This window comes from Polypterus senegalus, chromosome 8, assembly GCF_016835505.1.
Source record: "Polypterus senegalus isolate Bchr_013 chromosome 8, ASM1683550v1, whole genome shotgun sequence".
In the NCBI taxonomy this organism is placed as follows: domain Eukaryota; kingdom Metazoa; phylum Chordata; class Cladistia; order Polypteriformes; family Polypteridae; genus Polypterus; species Polypterus senegalus.
Window position 1 is genome coordinate 162,959,451 of NC_053161.1, and position 23,348 is coordinate 162,982,798.

The window sequence follows — 23,348 nt, forward strand, 5'->3', positions numbered from 1 at the left end:
ACACAAGATAAGTCTATAAAATGTGAAGGTCTTTGAATGTTTTCTGACTCCATTATACAGTATATATTCTTCTAAAAAACCTTTATATATAATTCTGCTTCAGCGCCATGTTGCTTCATACTTACTGTACATAGCTACTCAATCAATTAATTAATTTTTTAATTCATTCATTAGTTTCTTTAATGGTATGAACACTGTTTCACAATCTCAAGTTAACTGATTCACTTTCCACCTTTGGCATATGAGATCTTCAAAGTTACTATAAAATACTCAGTTCTACCACTAATGCTGAAGAGAATGACAGGAAAATATTAGATTATATGACAACTTATTATGTACAAATTATTACTTTACGTGACCTAAGCGAGGGTCCTGAGTCGTCGAGTGAATATCCTACCCCTCAATAATGCAGCATGCAAGGGTAAAAGAAAAAGTTAAAGACATAGTAGGAATAAAATGTCCAGGCAGTCCAGTGTGCAGGTGTACATTACATAGATACTGAGTAGAAGCTCAGGTCTGATTAGTGAGAATAACTGCATGTGGGAAAAAAACTGTTTAGGTGACATGTTGTTTTAGGTTTCACTGCACAAAGATGTTTGCAGGAGGGAAGTCTTTGGAACAGGTGATGGACTCGTATAGTACTTCAGTGATCGGTAAGTTATAGCCAATGATCCTTTCACAGGCTTTGATGATGTTTTGCAGATTGGCCTTAGCCTGAACAAAGACAGCACCAAACCAGACAGTTATAGATGATGTCAGAATGGACTCAATGATGGCTGTGTAGAATTGTACCGATATTACTTGAGGGAGAGTGAATTTCCTCAGCTGACGCAAAACGAACATTCTCTGATGGGCTTTCTTAATAATGCAGGTGGTGTTATGTTCCCACTCAAGGTTTTGTGACAGCACAGTGCCAATAAACTTAAATGATTCTGCAATCCCAACGGCTGAGCCATTTATGACAAGTGATAGGTGAGCAGGTGTCTATTTCCTGAAATCTATTATCATTTCCTAAGTTTTTCGAATGTTAAGGACTAAATTATTATGGTTGCACCACAATGTCATATTTTCCACCTTTTGTCTGTATATCAGGCCATTTGCAAATTTAAGAAGTTTGACGGACGAATTAGCAGAGATACAGTCATTTGTATAAAGTGAAAAGAGTAGTGGGGAAAGGACACATCCCCGTGGTGCACCAGTACTAAGGGTTAATGGGTCAGACGTATGTGCCCAACCGCACATACTGTTTCCTATCTGCAAGAAGGTCTATGATCCAATGGTAGATTGAACTGGTCTGGCTGAATTGGGTGAGTTTATTATCTATGAGTTCTGGGATGATTATATTTAAAGTGGAGATGAAGTCCACAAAAAAGATCCTCACATATATTCCGCTGAATTATCAAGCTGATGGTAAATAAAGCTCAGACCTAAACTCACTGCATCATCCACAGGACTGGTTGGCTCTGTGTGCAAACTGAAATGGGTCCATTAAGGCTTTTGTAGCATTCTTGAGATAATATAGAATAAGGCATTCAGAGGTCTACATTACAACCGAGGTTAAAGCTACTGGTCTCTAGTCATTCAGGCCTGTCATTGTTGATTTGTTTGCTACTGGAATGATGGTGGAGGTCTTGAAGCAGGCAGGGACAGCTAGCCCTACAGCTTTTTAAACATTTTTCTTTTTGAATAAGCTGCAGACATCTTTTGCAGTGATGACAGGAGGAAACTTCAGGTTCTGCCCACAGACATGCAGATTAAATGTATTGGGTATTGGTAAATTGGCCCGAGTGTGTGTGTGTGTGTGTGCACGTGAATATGTTTGTGTTCACCATGTGGTGAGCTGGAGCACTATCCAGGTGTTTCTTCCTTGCATCTGTTGATTGTTGGGCTAGGGTCCAGATACCTTTGCCATCCTGCCATGGATAAACAGATGGATGGATGTATGGATGAATGACTGCAATCTATTTTCATATAGAAAATAATGAGTAAAATTTCTGCTCTTCTCATAGATTTTTTTGGACCAAAGTTTTAGGCTTTTTTTTTTTTCTCATAAGGATGTCACGCACATTAATTGGTACACAGTTTAATGTATTTGCTCAGACTCTACACTTTCAGCAACAAGGATGCCAATTTAATCCTTACCTAACATGGACTGTGTGACTCTGAGCCATTTGCTTATTACTTGTTTGCTATCCAAGTATGAGGTAAATACAGCAATACATTCAGTCAAGAAACAGAAATATTCCATTAGTTGTGTAAAAAAAAAAAAATAATAATAATAATAAGTATTTCCAAATCAATCACCGGACATTCAAAGTTGGTCAATGGTTACAGAAACAAGCACCACATTGCCTCATGAAGGGTGAGGCAGAAGATACCTGGCAAGATGACAATGTCAGTCTTTCAAGCCATCTGATAAAGAAGAGGATCCTTACCACACAATGAACTGAGTATGTTATCTTTTTAAACAAAAGTGGCTTGGAGGCTGCATTAGTAACCCATTAGAGAAATGATTTTGCAAGGCTCAAGGGGAAACAAACTATAATCCAGGATTTAGTGGAATCTAGGAGGTTCCTGTCCCCAACACCTGATCTGATTCATTTGCCTGATCTTGGAGTAACCCTGGTAAAGGCATTGAAACTTTAACCTTTACAAGGAGAAGAGTAGAAGCAGAACCTTAGTGGCAGGAGGAAGACAAAGATAAAGAAAGAAGAGCTGGTGGTGCGAGTTCAAATGAAAAATTACAGGTGCATAAGAGGATAAATTCCATGACAGCACAGATTAATTTCGGGTGGGTGTAAAGCAGGAACATCTTGGCCTTGTGCAATTATCTTTATATCGGTATTCTGATGATTTTACACAACATTTCCTAGTATTTGATACAAATAGGGTAAATGGGGGATTTTATGCAATGCACATTTGCAGATTTTTTCTCATGTATGGTTAATGATGTGAAAATGTGGGACTTCATATTTCTTCCCTATTGATTTGTACCATTGTTATATGAGGGTGTAAAAAGAGAGCAACAAGCTCCGCAACAGAAGCATTATGTTTCAATTGTACATTGTGGCACCAATGTAACCAGTCTCCACCGCATGTGTCTAACAGCTGCACCCTGGCCTTGGGTCTGGTTAACCCTTAAAGCTTCTGCATTGTGTATATTGCTATTGTAAAAATGTTACAAAATGCTCCATTATAAACAAATAATGGCCAAACAATGGGATGATGTATACTATGTAATTGTGAAAGAAAAATGTCATAACAATGGAAAGTGAGGAAAAAAGAAATTATACTCAATGTACATATTTTCGTGAATAACTCTAATCTCAGCATTATAAACAAGGTTTGATTGTATTCCAAAAGAACTTGCACACAGAAAAATGTCTTAATAAGCAGGTTAGGAATATGTGATAATGAATAACTACAATCCATTTTCATATGGAAATAATGAGTACACTTTCTGCTCATGTTACAGAAGCTTTTTTTGCCCAGACGCTTTGGACGAAACGAATGCACTGTTTCCCCAAAGAGTTGTAAAATGGCAGTTACCTCTCAAGTGTACAATGATTAACAAGAAATAAGGTTAAAAAAACAACCTATGTGAAAAGTAAGTGACGCCTTTCTGAACTCCCGCTGGTGCATTCGCGCTTTGTTTGTCGGTCTGAAGCTAAACAACGAACTGAAGACGCGATTTCCTAAAGCCCGCGCAGACATTCCCTCTGCTGTGCTCTAGCAGGTCGTCGTTGTGTTCATATCAACGAATGAAATTCGCATTTAGCATTTATAATTATCTAAGAAGCATTGCTTAAGGATGTCTGGACGTGGCAAAGGAGGAAAAGGACTCGGCAAGGGTGGCGCGAAGCGTCATCGTAAAGTGCTGAGAGATAACATCCAAGGTATTACAAAGCCTGCTATTCGCCGTTTGGCTCGTCGTGGTGGTGTGAAGAGAATTTCTGGCTTGATCTATGAAGAAACTCGCGGAGTGCTCAAAGTTTTCTTGGAAAATGTTATCCGTGACGCTGTGACTTACACTGAGCACGCCAAGAGGAAGACCGTGACTGCCATGGACGTAGTGTATGCTTTGAAGAGACAAGGCCGTACGCTGTATGGCTTTGGAGGTTAGATGCCAGTCGATGCTATGTCCAAGTATATAAAAAAAACCAAAGGCTCTTTTCAGAGCCACCCACAGTTTCTATTGAGAGAGCTTTTATGTTTACGTTTTCTCCCCCTAGGCAATTGTTCTAAACCGCTTTAAATTGAAAGCAGTCAAGTAGCTTTGCAAGGGTATGCAAACGTAAAAGTAGAAAAGTTATGATTTTGCTGGCAGAACTGCGTCATGTACGGAGGAGCCTATATTCTTGGTCCCTTGATTTGGGCGTTTCTGGAGCGATCGATATGAAGGTGAGCTCTGAAAAAAACCTTTTTTTGTAGTATTTGGCACATTTTCTTAGCTTTGTTCAGGTTTTTTCCTGAATCAATTCGTCCAAAGGGTATATAAAACAATGAATCGAAATTAAAGCCTGCCAGCCCGATCACAACTTAAGTATCCACTGGATAGCCCACATATTCGGCGCTTGTTTACGTTTTCTCTCCAACATTTAAATTGAAAGCAGCCAAGTGGTTTTGCCAGAGAAATCTTTCAAAGGGTATACAAAACGAGAATGAATCGAAAGGGAGTTGTGATCGGGCTGGCAGGTTTTATGTATTCACTGGATAGCCCATACCTTCGGCGCTTTTTCGGAGAATGTACCAAATGTTTGTGTAGGATACAAGTGTTGAGGTACGCGAATTTAAGCGATGTTGAATAGCTTTCTCTCAAACAAGGTAGATGTGACCTGGATGGCAAAGCTATGCATTCACTGGTGACCCGGCAATGAAAAGTAACCGTTTTGCAGGAGTACTTACTGTACAAACTTCCCCTACTGTCCCAGAGCCAGTCAGTTTAGCTGTTGAGCCACTTCATTTAAAACATTTGAGAAAAGTAGTCATTAGGCTAACACCTTTACGCAAGGCAACTAGAACTTGACATGCCCAGTAATGTCAGTTTATTCAGGAAAGTACGGTGGATCTAGCGAACTAAGCTCTTTCGTAGAGAAGATAGGTGGCTCTGAAAAGAGCCGTTGGTTTTTGATAGAAAAGTCTATTTGGAGCTGGTGTACTTTGTGACTGCCTTAGTGCCCTCGGACACAGCGTGCTTAGCAAGCTCTCCCGGTAGCAACAGTCTCACAGCAGTCTGGATCTCCCTTGACGAAATGGTCGAGCGCTTGTTGTAATGCGCTAGGCGAGAAGCCTCACCGGCGATGCGCTCAAATATGTCGTTCACAAACGAGTTCATGATGCCCATTGCCTTTGAAGAAATGCCAGTATCGGGGTGTACTTGCTTCATCACCTTGTACACGTAGATGGAATAGCTTTCTTTCCTGGACTTTCTGCGTTTCTTCCCACCCTTTGCCTGGTTCTTAGAAACGGTTTTCTTGGAACCCTTCTTAGGAGCTGGTGCAGCTTTTGGTTCAGGCATTGCTACAGATTTCAGCGACGAAATTCGAATGCAGCGTTTCCGCGGTTTCCTGCTTTATGGCCTGTCATGCAAATCAGATGCGCTGCAGTGTTAGACTCGGGCACCAATGACGAGCGACTAAATGACTCCACGCCCCTTCCCCCAAACTGAACTGCTGTTGCGTTCAGAAGGGCGATAAAAAAATCGCGCGCGCAGTATTTTCATTGGGCCTTCTGTTTTCAAAACTGTACAGGAAGGAAGCTATTCATGTTTCTTTCTTTCTTTCTTTTTTTTTTTTTACACAATTCGTATTTTTCATTAGCATTAAAACAGTTAACGTATGTATATGGCGGATACAATATACATGATACCAGTTAGCATATCAGCCCATTCAAAGAAATCGTTAGACAAATAAACAATGGCAAGAAATTAAATTCATAAGGATAAAGGGGTAATAGCTCGGTCCTCTGTATGAGAAGAGGACTTCAGCCATTTAGAACAACATTTATTTTTAAGAATGTAAAAATTTTACTTGTCTATTAACGTTATATGCAGATTAATGTATCAGTCCCTACTGTATATTAAAATGGCATTAGCTTACTGTAGGCGTATGTAACCCAATTAATTTCGAGAGATCACGAAAATGTTCCCTTGGACTACAAGGAAGTAATGCAGAATAACGCAGGTTCGTTTCTCCGATCGGTGTATATGTAACCCTTTAAGCTTCTGCGTTGTGATTTGTAGCTTTCCGTATAAACCGATACGAAGGAGTAATGCAACCGCAATTGATTTCTTTATTTTTTATGTTTTTATTGACAGGCTGAGCTGAAATATTAAAACAGAGAACACAGAAAAATGATCGTTTAAGCTCTGCAGTTCTTCCTTCTCTCACAGTAGAAAAATAGAAGACTGGGAGAGGCTCACACTGATGATATAACATTAAAATAATAAACGGAGAAGAGAAATATAACAGGAAAATATACAACATAATGGATTTTACCAGAATTTGGTGAAGCTCTAGCTAATTAAACTTAGTATTTTAGATACCTGTTATATTCACCCACCCCTTCCAAAATTTACCAACATCCTGATAACCAACTATCTTTCCGATTAGACGCAAAACAAGATGGTCTGCTTTTCTGGCACAAGTATGAATGACAACTTAGTTATCTCTTTCAATTTGAAAGTTACCCTAAACAAAAAAAAAAATGGTTAAGTGGTACATGAAGTTGATCAGGCTTCATATCCCCTTGAATAATGTGACGCCTAATACAGCACATAGCACTTTGCCAAAATACACAATGTATCAGAAATATACTATACGGTGTGTGTATATATATATATATATATATATATATATATATATATCTATCTACTGTATATATATACACACACACACTAGGGGATTCTGCCCCCTGCTCGCTTCACTCACCCATCCCCGGGTTTGGTTTACCGGATATACAATTTGAAGAGATTGTTATTTTTATGGGAATTGTTACATATGCATAATTTTCATTTTTACTTTAAAACTTTTGTAAAAACAATACTTGTCCTTTATTTACGGCCCCGGACGTGGTTAAAGTTCTTTCTTGCAGAACGTACAACGCTGCTCACATTGTGAATGGAGGGCTGAACGCACGTTAAGGAGTTGCAGTCGGATAATATGCTGGCTTGTTGCTGCTGGCAAGCTGCATGCTCTGCTTGTCGCTTGTCGTTGTTTTAAGAGCTTTCCAACAACTTCTTGGTTAGATGTCCATTAACTTGTTTAAAATGTTGTCTCACTGCCTTGTCTCGCGTGACGTTAAAGTGACTCTCGCAGGACGTCAAACTGCAATTTCTTGGTGTCAGATTGTGCTTTGTCCATCAAAGAATAAGGAAGATCATACTGAACTTTTTTCTTACCTTGCACAGGGTGTTTAATCACACTGTACAAAATGCAATTTCTAAGTGCTAACCTATCCCATTGTTTCAACAACCCAAGGACCTTTATATTCACATCATGTATTTCCCTTCATGAAGGTCATCTCTTGCAGATCACAAAAGGTAGCACCTTGGAAATGACAGGGTCATTTTGTTGTGCAAGTTGAATCTGTTACTGTGTAAATGCATGAAAAAATCTCCTGTCCAGTGGAAATTGATGGACATGTGGCACTAGACTAAATGCTCTAAACTCTGCACCTGTTTCCCAAGTGTGTGAGAACTGACACAAAGCCTGAATCCCTCTTCATTAAAAAAAAAACTTAACTTGAGTGTCCAGCAGAGGATGTGAACTGGTCTTTCCAATTAGTTGGACAAGTCAATCTCAACATATCCTGCACTGTTCTTTCTGCCATTTTCTCAACTTCACGTAATAATTGACAGTATGGTTCTTTTAAAAGTCAGTAGCTATTTGATTTTGTAAAGGGGTCTCAACTTAATGCATCTGCAATGACATTTTGTCTACCACGTATACGTTTAAGGTCAAAAGTAAAAGATATCAGCTTAGACATCCAGTGCTGCTCACATGCATCAAGTTTGGGCTTAGTTAGCAGACAAGTAAGTGGAATATTAGCAGTCCATACCATAAAGTTGTGACCCTACAACCAATGACTGAATTTTTCATTTTAAAGCCATGAATTCTAGACTCTATGCTGGATACTCTCTTTGTACTGCACTTAAGGTCTCATTTGCAAAAGCAAATGGTCTATCCTTCTCTTCACCAGGAATAACCTGGGAAAGGACAGCACCAGGCCCATGTATCTACAGAAAAAAAATGAATGGTTCACTGAAGTCTGGGTGTGCAAGTGCAACTGATTCAAGGAGCTGTGTCTTTATTGAGTGACAAGTGGAATTACATTCTGGAGTCCAATCAGATGGTGTGAGTGAACTTTGGGCTTAAGGCAAAGCACCCCACGGCAAACAATCTGTCATTGATCTGATGAAAAGAGTTGTGGCACCAATGTAACCAGTCTCCATCGCATGTGCCTTACAGCTGCACCCTGGCCTTGGGTCTAGTTAACCCTTAAAGCTTCTGCATTGTGATTTGTAACATGCCGTACAAACTGCCACATAGGAGTATTGCAACTGTAACGGATTCCTTTATTTATTTATTTATTTATTTATGTGTTTATTTATTTATTTATTTATTTTTAGTATTTTTATTAACAGGCTGAACTGTAATGTTAAAACAGAGAACATTAAAAATTGACTATTCAAGCTTTGCTATTCCTCCTCCTCTCAGAGTAACACAACAGACACTGGGAGAGGTTCACTGATGATGTAACATTAACACAATAAACAGGGTAGGGAAATATAACAGGAACATGACAGAAAAACATATAACATAATGAATGTTATCAGGATTTGGTAAAGCTACAAATAATTAAACCTTTAGACAGCTGTTACATATACCAGATCTTCATCTTTTACAATCAAATCTTTCACTCTGTACAGTATAGTGACTTAAACAACAATGACTTTTAAAGAGCAAGCATGTTTGCCCAAACAGTGTTCTAACATCAAACTAGTCAGCACAAAGAAATCAAGGAAGAGGACTATAATCATAATAATAATACAAAATAAGAATAAATAATAATTTGATGTGTACAATTAAAATATTTACTCTCTTATAATCTCCTTCAGCTTCTAAATATATAAATGTGTGCAATTAAAACCATCCAAAGGCACTTTCTGTTGTTTTCAGCTATATTTCGTACTTGATCCTTGACAGTCAAGTGCCCGGCCGTGTACTCGTTGCTGGATGAGTGATGCAGTAAAACATGTAAGTCAGCAGTCAGTTAGTTCTGAAAGGTAGTCCCATAGGAAGCCTTTATGAAAGCTAAATTAAAGCATTCTACTGCAGGAAACTATTGTATATGTCTGAAGATGCAGAAGAGGAAAGACTGGTGGTAAGCTGCGTGCCAATGTTAAGACTCATTCTTCTCAAGCTGGTTTACAGTTCCCTGTTGGTCGTGTTTACACCGAACGTCTGGGCACTGGTGCTCCCATCTGCTTGGTTGCTGTGCTCGAGTGCCTGACCACTGAAATTCTTGAGTTGGCCGGTAATGCAGCCTGCGACAACAAGTTGACCAGAATCATTTCTTGTCACCTGTAGCTGGCAGTATGTAACGATGAAGAGCTCAATAAGCTGCTAGGTGGAATGACCATCATTCAGGGTGGCGTATTGCCTAACATTCAAACCTTGCTCTTACCTAAGAAGACCAAGAAACCCATCATGAGCAAGTAAGCTGCTGGGGTGATTCGTTTCTAAATGTCATTGGCTCTTTTCAGAGTCACTAATCTATTCCAATAGGAACATTTTACATTGAATTCTTGATTTTGAAACAGGTTTAAGTTGGAGTTAAAAAAAATAATAATTTGTCAACCGTTAAGTGATGATGGCAGACTAATACCTGTAAGTTTTTTTCTTATTGTTTGTGAAGGAAGTTATGCTCTTTATCTTTCCATAAATGTGTGTTTGTAATCAGTTATAACACATGCATATTCATGTGTGTATGTTGTAAAAACGTTCAGAATTGTGTGAAAATGTATTAAAAATCAAACAGGAATCTTATTCCAATAATCAATCCAGATCCCTGAGATGTGTCTAGCTCTTTACTGGAATCCATCAGTAGCAAACTAAGTTGATTGGACATAGTTTAGAAAGGCACATACATATTTAAGTGGACTATATAAGGTGGCTATATAAGGTCTCACAAATCACAGAGCACATTGTGAAGCATAGATGAGGACAATGATAATGGTATAAAACCATTTCTAAAGCTTTGATTTTTACCACAAGGACTATGAACTCAAAGTTTATGAAAAGGAAGAAATATGGACCCACCACAATTCTTTTTGAGTTGGCCATTCAGGAAAAGAAAGGCCTTGGTTTGGGAGGTAACAAAGGACAAAAGGTCACTCTAACCAAGCTTTAAAGGTTTACTGCTGAGTAGGGTTAACCTATCTGAAGGATGAGCATCTAAGCAGCACTCCATCAGTCAGGCACATATGTTAGACTACTTGAAGTTTGCATAACAATATTTAAAGAAACATGAAGAAAAAGATTCTGAAAAAGTCTGAATGTACCAGAATTAATCTCTTTGGACAGAACTCCAAGCCCTGTGTCTAACAAAGTTCAGTCACTGCTCATCACTTGCCTGATTTCATCCTTATGGTGAAGCATGGCAGTGGCAGCATCAAGCTATGGGGCCGATTCTCAGCAGCATGGACACAGAATTCATGAAAGGATGAACATATCCAAATACAGAGAGGTCCATGAAGAAACCTTCTCTAGAGTGCACTCGCCCTCAGACTGGGGTGATGGTTCACCTTTCAGCATGGGATAATCTGGCCATATCCAGTAGTGTAAAGTTTGTATAGACTTACGCCTGAAGCACGGAATTAAGGATGTGAATGAGAAATTTCAGGTTTTTTTATATATTTGCAAGCCATATATATATATATATGGCTGCTTCAGTGTCACGTTGCTTCATGCTTACATAGTTACTCAATCAATTCATTAATTTTTTCACTCATTCATTCGTTTCTTTAATGGTATGAACACTGTTTCACAATCTCAAGTTAAATGATTCACTTTCCACCTTTCACATATGAGATCTTCAAAGTAACTGTAAAATACTCAGTTCTAACACCAATGGTGAAGAGAATGGCAAGAAAATATTAGATTATATGTCAACTTATTATGTACAAATTATTACTTTAGGTCACAATTACATACAATTAATGTCTCTATGAATGATTTAAAATCCTACAATCGTGAAAAAAAAGCTACTGCTTTCTCAAAATGACATACAGATTTGCACTTACAGTACTAAAGTGGGTGCACTATGGTCTAAAACTCTTACTACTGTGGAGCTACAGTTCATGTATGTGGCATGGATGTTGTCATAGTTTTATTTTAAATAAATGTCCTGAAGTCGCTCTGTGCAGTTTGTTGTAAATAAACAAAGATTTGTTAAAGAGCATTGAGTGAACTCTCTACTTCAGTCAGTATGACTAAGTTAAGAGACTGATTGGCTTATAAAGACTTAAATCAGAAAGACACTAAACAAATAGTAAATCAGAATCAGAATCAGAATTAGAATTCACTTTCTTGGCCTAGTACACTAATGTGTACTGGGAATTTGTCTAGAGCTGGTGCAACATATGGGGACAACACAGAATAGAAAACAGAAATTTAAGAAGATAAAATATAAAATAATACAATGTGATTGTAAGAAAGGCAGAACCATTTAAATTTGCAATCAGCAGAAGTGGATGCAGCAGGCATATGGATGTTTCAGTTCAGTTTTTGCAATTCAATGTTATATTAAAAGAAGAAATATAAAAATTATCGTTGTTCATGGCTAGGACACAACTGTTGCAGGTTTATACTCATATCTGAAAGGATAAAATGGCCAGATGCCTTTTACTCCACTGTTTAACTTGTTATTTGAATGCAGCATGATCATTTAATAAAGAATGCTGAAGACTGAATATCTGCTGTTCTTTGTTCCCTTTTTGATGGTGCAAAGCAAGCCTTCCTGATACATCTGTGTGTTTAATCAACATGCTGTTGCGATCAAAGCAGCCAGAGTCAGTGTCCTAAGTGGGGGTCCTAAGTCGAGTGAGTATCCTATCCCTCAATTGTGCAGCATACAAGGGCAAAATAAAAACATAAAGAGATAGTAGGAATAAAATGTCCAGGCAGTCCAGCGTGCAGGCATATAGTACATAGATACTGAGTAGAAGGTCAGATTTGATTATTAAGAACAACTGCATGTGGAAAAAAACTGTTTAGGTGACTTATTGTTTTAGGTTTCACTGCACAAAGATGTTTGCTGGAGGGAAGTCTTTGGAACAGGTGATGTCAAGGGTTAGTCATGTCAGCAATGATTGTTGTGGCCCTCTCCCTTACCCTGGACTCATATAATAATTTTGTGTTTGGTAGTTTATAGCCAATGATCTTTTCACAGGCTTTGATGATATTCTGCCGATTGGCCTTATAGCCTGAACAGAGGCAGCACCAAACCAGACAGTTATAGATGGTGTCAGGATGGACTTGATTATGGCTGCGTAAAATTGGACCAATACTACTTGAGGAAGATTGAATTTCCTCAGCTGATGCAAAACGATCATTCTCTGATGGGATTTCTTAATAATGCAGGTGGTGTTATGTTCCCACTTAAGTTTTTGTGACAGCATAGTGCCCAGAAACTTAAATGTTTCTGCCACCCCAACGGCTGAGCCATTTATGACAAGTGAAAGGTGAGCAGGTGTCTTTTTCCTGAAATCTATTATCATTTCCTGAGTTATTTTAATGTTAAGGACCAAATTATTATGGTTGCACCATAATGTCATATTTTCCACCTTTTGTCTGTATATCAGGCCAATTAGTGTGATGTCATTTACAAATTTAAGAGGTTTAACAGACAAATCAGCAGAAATACATTCATTTGTATAAATTGAAAAGAGTAAAGGGGAAAAGACTCATCCCTGTGGTGCACCAGTACTAAGGGTTAATGGGTCAGACGTGTGTGCCCAAATGCACATACTGTTTCCTATCTGTAAGAAAGTCTATGATCCAATGGCAGATTGAACTGGTCAGGCTGAACTGGGTGAGATTCTTATCTATGAGTTCTGGGATGATTATATTTAAAGCGGAGATAAAGTCCACAAAAAAGAACCTCACATATATTTCACTGACTTATCAAGGTGATGGTAAATAAAGCTCAGACCTAAACTCACTGCATCATCCACAGGACCGGTTGGCTCTGTATGCAAACTGAAATGGGTCTAGTAAGGCTTTTGTAGCATTCTTGAGATAATATAGAATAAGGCATTCAGAGGTCTACATTACAACAAAGGTTAAAGCTACTGGTCTCTAGTCATTCAGGCCTGTCATCTTTGATTTGTTTGCTACTAGAATGATGGTGGAGGTCTTGAAGTAGGCAGGGACAGTGCACAGATGCAGTGATTGGTGGACAATGTCTTCAAATACTGTAGACAACTGGTCTGCACAGTGCCTGAGAAATGAAGGGAAAATAAGGTCTGGGCCCACAGCTTTTTTAACATTTTACTATTTGCAGTGATGACAGGTGGAGAAAACTGAGGAGAACAGGAGTGCAGAGTAGTAACAGTGTGTCCATCAGGTAGATTTATGTCCCATTGTCTTTCAAAGCAGCTGTAAAACTGATTTAAGTGATTAGCCAGACTGGTATCAGCAGAACTGTTCCTAGTAATTAGTGACCTGTTTTAGGCCTCTCCAAACAGATGCTGTCATGTTTCAGCCAGCATTTTCCCCCTTGCTGGAGTTGAAATCTATATTTTGGGTCTTTTTTTCAATTTTATGTCAGTTATTTGCATTTATGTTTATTTTATTTGTTATGCACGTTTTCTATTTGTAGTTTAGAAAAGGGGAATGACCTTTGTTATGTCCCTTGTGCTTTGTGGGTGGTCCCACAAAAGATGGGGCCACCTGCACATCACCACCAGGAATGGCCCTCCACCCTTCTTAAGGGAAGGCCTCCTATAGTTCTTGGTGTTTCATTGAGTACGCTGGAAGTGGAGAGTGTTTTGGGTGAGTTTATGTTCTATTGCCTTGCTTTGAGTTTTCTGATATTTCAACCTTGTTGCCTTGATTGTGACAAAGCTTCACAGGATTCTGTTTTTGATACTGTGCTTATTGATAGTTTTTCACCTCTGCTCTGTTTTGGACCATGATTTTTAGATTCTGGATTGGGACTTTATTTACTGTGCATCGCCTTGCCATTCAGGCATCTCCTTGTGCTCTTCAGAGCTTTTGGATTTGAACAGCCTTTTGTGAAAATAAACCTTTTAGTTTTATTCAGATTTATTTCACCACTGTTTGGTTCTAGTCAGGCTATTTTGATGGTATTTCCACCCTCTAGTGTGCAACCTTGGAATTGTTTTTGGTACCTGTTCTTTCAGGATTCCCATTTCATGACAGATGCACTTCCATTTGGACACAAATGTTCCGGCAGCTTATCTGAGTATTTCCTTTTTGCAGCTTTGATCCTTCTCTCCAAGATATACTTGGCTTTCCTGTATTCCTAATGATTGCCACATCTGAAAGCACACTCTTTGTCCTGGCGCAGTCGTCTGAGCTCTGGGGTGAATGAAGGCTTATCATTGCTAAACTTCACAATTGTTTTTTCTTCAGAATGAAAACATCTTCACAAAAACTAATATATGAAGTTGCAGAATCAGTGTATTCATGTATGTTGGAGTTGGCAGTTTTTCTGAAGCTCCTCTATTGCCTTGCTGATCCACTTTGAACAGTTCTATTGACTGGCTTTACAGTTTTCAGATTCTATTTGTAAACAGAAAGGTGAATCATAGAATGGTCACAATTACCAAGGGTGGCATGGGAGAAGGTATGATAAGCAACCTTACTAGCTGCATAGCAGTGATCTAGAATATATCTATCTCTGGAAGGGAGATTTATTTGCTGTTGATATTTAGGAAGGAGTGGGTTAAAACTGATCAGGTTAAAATCACCAAAAATAATGATTTGTGAGTCCTGATTGTATTTTTCAATCTCAGTGATTAAATCAGTGAGTTGTCGCTGTACTTTGTAAGTGTTAGCAAGAGGACAAATGTCAACACCAGATAGAATCACCGAAGAGAACCTGTATGGTAAATAAAATGGATTACAGTTTATAATATGCAGTTTTAGATGAGGAGAGCATGATTTAAAAAGAAATGTCTCATCATTTCATCAAGGAAAGAAAGCCTTATAAAGTTGTTTTATTGTAACTTGTAAAGAGAGAGTATTATAATGCAATCGGCATACCTTGGAAATACCTCCGAGGGACTGTACTCGGGAGAAGGAAAGGGAGCTGAAAGAGAAACACTGACGAAATTTTAACTTCATAACTACTTTTAATGAGATATGAAATAAAATTTGAATTAGGAAACAAAAAAAAAGTCTCATCATTTCACCAACCTTGATTGATGTAGAAACACACTACTACAGGCTTTGTTTTGTTACAAAGTTCGGTAACGCATTCCACTCTGTACAGCATGTAATTCCAACGCTGAGTCCGGAATAGAATCATTCAGCCCAATTTAAGTAAAAAACAGAGCTGTACTGTATATATCGGACCCAGAAAATTCTTAGCAGCACTCACAGAATTTCAAAAGATCTCTGGTCTCAGAATTAATCTGAATAAAAGTGTACTCTTTCCAGTGAATTCTCAAGCATATAATATTAGATTAGATACCCTACCTTTTATCATTGCAGAACAGTTTAAATACCTAGGGATAAACATCACAAGTAAACATAAAGCTCTATATCAACAAAATTTCACCGTCTGCATGGAAAAAAATAAACAATACTTGCATAGATGGTCAACCCTTCATCTCACACTAGCTGGAAGAATTAACACTGTTAAGATGAATATTCTTCCTAAGCTCCTTTTTTAATTTCAAAACATTCCAATATACATTAATAAATCATTCTTTAGGCAATTAGATTCAACAATAACCTAATTTATTTGGAATTCAAAACATCCACTCATCAAAAGAGCAACCCTACAAAGACAAAAGGCAGAAGGCGGCATGACTCTACCTAACTTCCAGTTTTATTACTGGGCAGCAAATATACAGGCGATAAGAACCTGGACACAAATAGAAGAACATACACAGGCTTGGACCGCAATAGAAGTAAAATCCTGCAGTACTTCTTTGTTTTCCTTGCTCTGTGCTCCAATAAACACACGTTATTGGCAATATACTAATAACCCAATTGTGCTCCACTCACTTAGAATCTGGAACCAATGTAGAAAGCATTTTAAGACGGAGAAGCTTCTATCTGTTGCACCTCTGCAAGAGAACCACCTTTTTCAACCTTTGCAAACATATGCAGTTTTTAATATCTGGAAAAAAATTGTAATTAACGTGCTTAGAGATCTTTATATAGACAACGTCTTTGCATCCTATGAACAATTACATTCCAAATTTAACATTCCAGCTACACATTTCTTTCACAATGTTCAAATCAGGAACTTGTTAAACAGAACCTTCCAGATTTTCCTCATCTTGCATCCTCATCCATGCTGGAAAAAATATTGCTCAATCTCAAGGATTTAGACTCCATCTCTACAATATAGATAGATAGATAGATAGATAGATAGATAGATAGATAGATAGATAGATAGATAGATAGATAGATAGATAGATAGATAGATAGATAGATACTTTATTAATCCCAAGGGGAAATTCACATAATCCAGCAGCAGTATACTGATACAAAGAAACAATATTAAATTAAATAGTAATAAAAATGAAAAGAATTAAAATAAAATTAATGTTCGCATTTACTCCCCCGGGTGGAATTGAAGAGTCGCATAGTGTGGGGGAGGAACGATCTCCTCAGTCTGTCAGTGGAACAGAACAGTGACAAAAGTCTGTCACTGAAGCTACTCCTCTGCCTGGAGATGATCCTGTTAAGTGGATGCAGTGGATTCTTCATGATTGACAGGAGTTTGCTTAGTGCCCGTCGCTCTGCCACAGATGTTAAACTGTCCAACTTTAATCCTACAATGGAGCCTGCCTTCTTAACAAGTTTGTCCAGGCGTGAGGCGTCTTTCATCTTTATGCTGCCACCCCAGCACACCACCGCGTAGAAGAGGGCACTCGCCACAACCGTCTGGTAGAACATCTGCAGCATCTTACTGCAGATGTTGAAGGATGCCAACTTTCTCAGAAAGTATAGTCTGCTCTGAGCTTTCTTACATAGAGCATCAGTATTGGCAGTCCAGTCCAATTTGTCATCCAGTGCACTCCCAGATATTTATAGGTCTGCACCCTCTGCACACAGTCACCTCTGATAATCACAGGGTCCATATATAAAATCATTTAACAATCCCTCCCTTTCAAAGATCCAAGAGGACACTGGGAAAAAGATCTCTCTATTAATATATCAGAAAAGGACTGGAAAGTATCAATGCAGAGAATTCACTCAAACTCCATGTGCGCAAAGCATACAATTATACAACTCAAAATTATATATCGAGCACATCTGTCTCGACTAAAACTCTCCAAAATGTTTCCAGGGCATGATCCAACCTGCGAACGCTGCAACCAAGTCCCAGCCTCACTGGGTCACATGTTCTGGGCCTGCACCAAATTAACATTATTCTGGACAAAAATTTTTAATTACCTTTCAGACAGTCTTGGACTCACAATCCCTCCTAACCCATTAACAGCTGTGTTTGGGGTTCTTCCAGTGGGGTTTAAAGTGGAGAAAGACAAACAAATTGTGATTGCATTCACTAAACTTTTGGCACGCAGACTTATTCTGATAAACTGGAAGGACCCAAACTCTCCTCTTTTAAGTCAGTGGGAAACCAATGTGTTATACTATTTGAAATTGGAAAAAATCAAATACTCAGTTAGAGGATCTGTGCAGACTTTTTTCAAAACATGGCAGGATCTAATCAGTAATATTTTAAAATAAGCTCATAAAGCACAGAGAATTTATTAATTTAGGTATGTTTACAAGCCTTAAATTTCACACCGTTTGGCTTGCTCTCTCTCTCAGGGGTGGGGATCGATCTGTTCTTAACTCAATTTTTCTTTTTGTAAAAATGTAATTGCTTTGTATGGATTGCAATAAAATTAATAAAGAAAAAAAAGTAAAGAACAGAGCAGATAAAAAAAGAAAAATTCCATTTAAGTATGTATTAGCAGCTGCAATTTGTTCATTTTGTTTGCCAATAAGTGCATGTTAGATAGACATATTCCAGGCAATGGCTGCAGTAGTCCATGCTTCCTGAATTGAACCAGAACACAAGCTCTTCTACCTCTGGTCCTCTGCTGTCGGGCTCCCTGTTTAGCTGCATAAACACCTGTGATCAACAAAGTTGTAAGATCCACGGATGTTTTTATAATATCTGGAGTCACATTAGGAAGCACACTGCGACCTATTTTCAGAAGCTCTTCTCATGTACTGTATATGTTATATGACTTTGCATGGTGACAACGAATTCTACACTAAAATTTAACAGAAAAAGACAGACAAACACAGAGTACCAAACTACTGTGGCTGCCATCCTAGGTGCCACCAGTGTTTGTGCCTTGCATCCTATTGTAGCAAAGGACGGCTATATATCTATGAGGAGTTCAGGACACGCAGTGTCAACTCTATAATGTCGGTCAGAACACTGGCATAGGATTCAGACTATTCCACACAGCAGCTCTGAAGGAATTGATGGCTAATTTATTGGATAGTATAAAAAGGGGAGAGGTTAGGAGCATGTGCTGATAGCACATTGTCACACCAACACGATGAACCACCTGGTATATATGTATTTGTGCAGTTTATAATAAAGAAAGGACAAATGGGGAGGGTTGGCATCAGGAAAGGCATCTAGCTGTAAAAATCATGTGGACATCTATAAACATCGACCCCGCATAGACGTGGGAAAGACAAAGAAGAAGAAAAAGAATAAGAAGAATGGGAAAAAGAATTTAGTAACTTTACACAAAAATTTCACTAGATGTCAGTATTATTCTGAAATAAATCTAGTTACTAACTTGTCAAAAGTATTAAGGTTAAATTAATAAAGTTTACCAATAAACAGTATCAACAAACTTAAAACGTTATATTAATTTAGTAAAATGAACTGCTACTACACTAATATAATAACATCAAACAGGAAATTATTACAAATTGTATGTAAATAACACTGAGGCAAACATTCTTAACAGAAATGCTAATCAGGACACTTTAAGGAAACTTACAAATATTTGTATAACAAAACGTTATTGCAAGATAAATACATAAATATCCAAGTATGAGGCAAATACAGGAATTCATTGAGTCAAACAATAGAAATATTCCATTAGTTGTGTAAAAAAAAAAAAACTTTTTCCAAATCAATCCATGGACAATCAAAGTTGGTCAATGGTTACAGAAACAAGCACCACATTGCCTCATGAAGGGTGAGGCAGAAGATACCTGACAGGATGACAATGTCAGTCTTTCAAGCCATCTGATAAAGAAGAAAATCCTTATCATGCAATGAACTGAGTATGTTATCTTTTCAAACAAAAGTGGCTTGGAGGCTGCATTAGTGACCCATTAGAAGAATGATTGTGCAAGGCTCAAGGGGAAACAAACTATAATCCAGCATTTAGTGGAATCTAGGAGGTTCCTGTCCCCAACCCCTGATCTGAGTCCATGGCTTGATCTTAGAGTAACCCTGGTAAAAGGATTTAAACATTAACCTTTACAAGGAGAAGAGTAGAAGCAGAACCTTAGTGGCAGGAGGAAGACAAAAATAAAGAAAGAAGAGCTGGTGGTATGAGCTCAAATAAAATATCAGAGGTGAATAAGAGGATAAGCTCCTTGACTGCGCAGATTAATTTCGGGTGGGTGTAAAGAAGGAACAAGGTGGCCTTGTGCAATTATCTTTTATATCGGTATTCTGATTATTTTACAAAACATTTCCTGGTATTTGAACAAATAGGGTAAATGGGGGGTTAATGCCACGCACATTTACAGATCTTTTCTCTTGTTTGGTTAATGATGTGAAAATGTGGGACTTCATGTTTCTGCTCTATTGATTTGTACCATTGTTATATGTGGAGGTGGGGGTGTAAAAAGAGAGCAACAAGCTTCACACCAGACGCATTATGTGACACTTTAGCAGATTTCACCATCATATTCTGTTGTAAAAATCTCACAAAATGCTAATTTTTAACAAATAATAGCCAAACAATGGGATGATGTATACCTTGTAATTATGAAAGAAAGATGTCATAACAATGGAAAGTGAGAAAAAAAGAAATCATACTCGATGTACATATTTTCATGAATAACTCTAATCTCAGAAAGATTTGATTGTATTCCGAAAGAACTTGCACACAGAAAACTTTCTTAATACGCATGTTAGGAATATGAATGAATAACTACAATCCATTTTCATATGGAAATAATGAGCACACTTTCTGCTCATGTTACAGAAGCTTTTGTTGCCCAGACGCTTTAGACTAAACGAATGCACTGTTTTCCCCCAAAGTGCTGTAAAATGCCAGTTACCTCTCAGGTGCATAATAAATGGTTAACAAAGACAAGAGATAAGGTTAGAAAAACAACCTATGTGAAATGTAATGCCTTCCTGAACTCCCGTTGGTGCATTCATCACTTTGTTTGTCGGACTCACGATTTGAAGCTAAACAACGAAATGAAGGCGCGACTTCCTAAAGCCCGCGCAGACATTGCCTATGCTGTGCTCTAGTAGGTCGTCGTTGTGGTCATATCTAGGAATGAAATCTTTACTTAGGGTTTACAGTTGTCGAAACAAACTGAGATAAAGATGTCTGGACGTGGCAAAGGAGGAAAAGGACTCGGTAAGGGTGGCGCGAAACGTCATCGTAAAGTGTTGAGAGATAACATCCAAGGTATTACAAAGCCTGCTATTCGTCGTCTAGCTCGTCGCGGTGGTGTGAAGAGGATTTCTGGCTTGATCTATGAAGAAACTCGCGGAGTGCTCAAAGTTTTCTTGGAGAATGTTATCCGTGACGCTGTGACTTACACTGAACACGCCAAGAGGAAGACTGTGACTGCCATGGACGTAGTGTATGCTTTGAAGAGACAGGGCCGTACACTGTATGGCTTTGGAGGTTAGATAACGGTCGGTGCGGTGTCCAACTACAAAAAAAAAACAAAAAACACCCCAAAGGCTCTTTTCAGAGCCACCCACATTTTCTATTTAGAGAGCTTTTATGTTTACGTTTTCTACCCTTAAGCAATTCTAAACCGCTTTAAATTGAATGCAGCCAAGTGGCTTTTCCAGAGAAGTGTTTGAAAGGGTATGCAAAAGGAAGAGTGGAAATGGAGTTGGTTTTGCTGGCAGAATTGTATTATGTACTGAAGGGCGTTTCTTGAGCGATCGCTATGAAAAATGTGCCAAATACTAAACCGCTTTTCAGAGCCGCCCACTTTTTTTGGCGCTTTAGGTTTTTTTCCGGAAGCAATTCTTCCAAATCGCTTTTGAATAAAAAAATCATACAAAACGAGAATGAATTGAAATTGAGTTGTGATCAGGCTGGCAGGCTTTATTCACCGGATAGCCCACATTCGGCGCTTGTTTTGGTTTCCCGGCATGTTTGTAGAATGTGCCCCAAGTGTTGAGGTAAGCGAACTTAAGCGATAACTGTAAATAGCTTTCCCTGTTAAACAAGGTAGCAGACAGGACTGGATGGCAGAGCCATCTATTCACTGGGATCCCTGCAATGAAAAGTAACTTTTGCGGAGCAATGCTTAAGTACAAATCCACCCCTACTGTCCTTGAGCCAGTCATTTTATCTACAATCGTTGAGAAAAGTAGTCATTAGGCTAACGCCTTTACGCAAGAAAATTAGAACTTAATACGTACAGAAATGTCAATTTATTTTAGGAAGGTACGGTGGATCTAGTGAACTAAGCTCTTTTGTAGAGAAGATAGGTGGCTCTGAAAAGAGCCGTTGGTTTTTGATAGAAAAGTCTGTTTATTTGGAGCTGGTGTACTTTGTGACTGCCTTCGTGCCCTCGGACACAGCGTGCTTAGCAAGCTCTCCCGGTAGCAACAGTCTCACAGCAGTCTGGATCTCCCTTGACGAAATGGTCGAGCGCTTGTTGTAATGCGCTAGGCGAGAAGCCTCACCGGCGATGCGCTCAAAGATGTCGTTCACAAACGAGTTCATGATGCCCATTGCCTTTGAAGAAATGCCAGTATCGGGGTGTACTTGCTTCATCACCTTGTACACATAGATAGAATAGCTTTCTTTCCTGGACTTTCTGCGTTTCTTCCCACCCTTTGCCTGGTTCTTAGAAACGGTTTTCTTGGAGCCCTTCTTAGCAGCCGGTGCAGCTTTTGGTTCAGGCATTGCTACAGATTTCAGCGACGAAATTCGAATGCAGCGTTTCCGCGGTGTCCTGCTTTATGGCCTGGCATGCAAATCAGATGCGCTGCAGTGTTAGACTCAGGCACCAATGACGAGCGACTAACTGACTCGCCACCTCCCCAAACTGAAACTGCTGTTGTGTTCAGAAGGGCAAAAAAGAAATTCTAGCGCGCAGTATTTTCATTGGGTTTTCTGTTTTCAAAAGTATACAGGAAGGAAGTTCTTAATGTTTCTTTGTTTTATATTTTTTACACAATTTGTTTTTCCCACCAGCGTTTAAACGGTTAACGTATGTATGTATGTATGTATGTGGCGGATATAACACATGATACCAGTTAGAATATCAGCCAATTTAAAGAGACCAAAGAAATTCCTTACACATGATGGCAGGAAGTTAATTTCACAAGGATGAAAGAGAAACAACGGCTATAGGTCGGTCCTTCTTGGGAGAATAGGATTCCAGTCATTCAGTCACACTAAATTTAGATGTACCCTACTTTGCCAATTCTTTTTGTGCTTTTAAAAAGGCGAAAGTTTGTAGCGTGTAACCGGATTCATTTCGAGATCTTCATGAAAGATCACGAAAATAGTTCTCGATTCACATTGGAGTAAATGCAGGAGATATATTGCAGGTTCGTTTTACAGATTATTTACCGTCTCTTCATCTTCAAAAATACCAACCGTTTTAATTTGCATACGACGATTTTTAACGAGAAACCATGTTACCAAAACAGTGTCCAAACGTCAGACTAGTTACAGCAAAGAAAGAAGAAGGGTTTAATAATAATAATAGCAATACTCATGTTATGTGAAAAAATTAAAGATGCCCTTTTTTATTCTCTCTCTCTCTCTATAGATACAGGTATTTATGCAGTGGCTGGTTTACGATAAAAGGTTTGTTAGTTGCTGATCAAGGGGTAGGTGAAATAAAAATGAAGTAGTGCTTTTATTAAAA

The 23,348-nt window shown here is 38.5% G+C and overlaps 4 protein-coding genes across 4 annotated transcripts; 2 read left to right on the forward strand and 2 right to left on the reverse strand.

Annotated features, from left to right (window-relative positions):
- The first annotated feature begins 3,773 nt into the window (after positions 1-3,773).
- LOC120533357 (histone H4) lies at positions 3,774-4,184 on the forward strand. Its single transcript, XM_039760211.1, has one exon. It carries the CDS (start codon positions 3,812-3,814, stop codon positions 4,121-4,123), a length of 312 nt encoding a protein of 103 aa, XP_039616145.1. The 5' UTR covers positions 3,774-3,811; the 3' UTR covers positions 4,124-4,184.
- Positions 4,185-5,100: 916 nt separating this feature from the next.
- LOC120533348 (histone H2B 5-like) lies at positions 5,101-5,558 on the reverse strand. The gene has a single exon (XM_039760203.1). The coding sequence runs from the start codon at positions 5,516-5,518 to the stop codon at positions 5,141-5,143; it is 378 nt and encodes a 125-aa protein (XP_039616137.1). The 5' UTR covers positions 5,519-5,558; the 3' UTR covers positions 5,101-5,140.
- A 15,247-nt stretch (positions 5,559-20,805) lies between these two features.
- On the forward strand, positions 20,806-21,206 carry LOC120533366 (histone H4). The gene has a single exon (XM_039760220.1). It carries the CDS (start codon positions 20,824-20,826, stop codon positions 21,133-21,135), a length of 312 nt encoding a protein of 103 aa, XP_039616154.1. The 5' UTR covers positions 20,806-20,823; the 3' UTR covers positions 21,136-21,206.
- A 747-nt stretch (positions 21,207-21,953) lies between these two features.
- Positions 21,954-22,389, reverse strand: LOC120533349 (histone H2B 5-like). Its single transcript, XM_039760204.1, has one exon. The coding sequence runs from the start codon at positions 22,373-22,375 to the stop codon at positions 21,998-22,000; it is 378 nt and encodes a 125-aa protein (XP_039616138.1). The 5' UTR covers positions 22,376-22,389; the 3' UTR covers positions 21,954-21,997.
- Between the last annotated feature and the right edge of the window lie 959 nt (positions 22,390-23,348).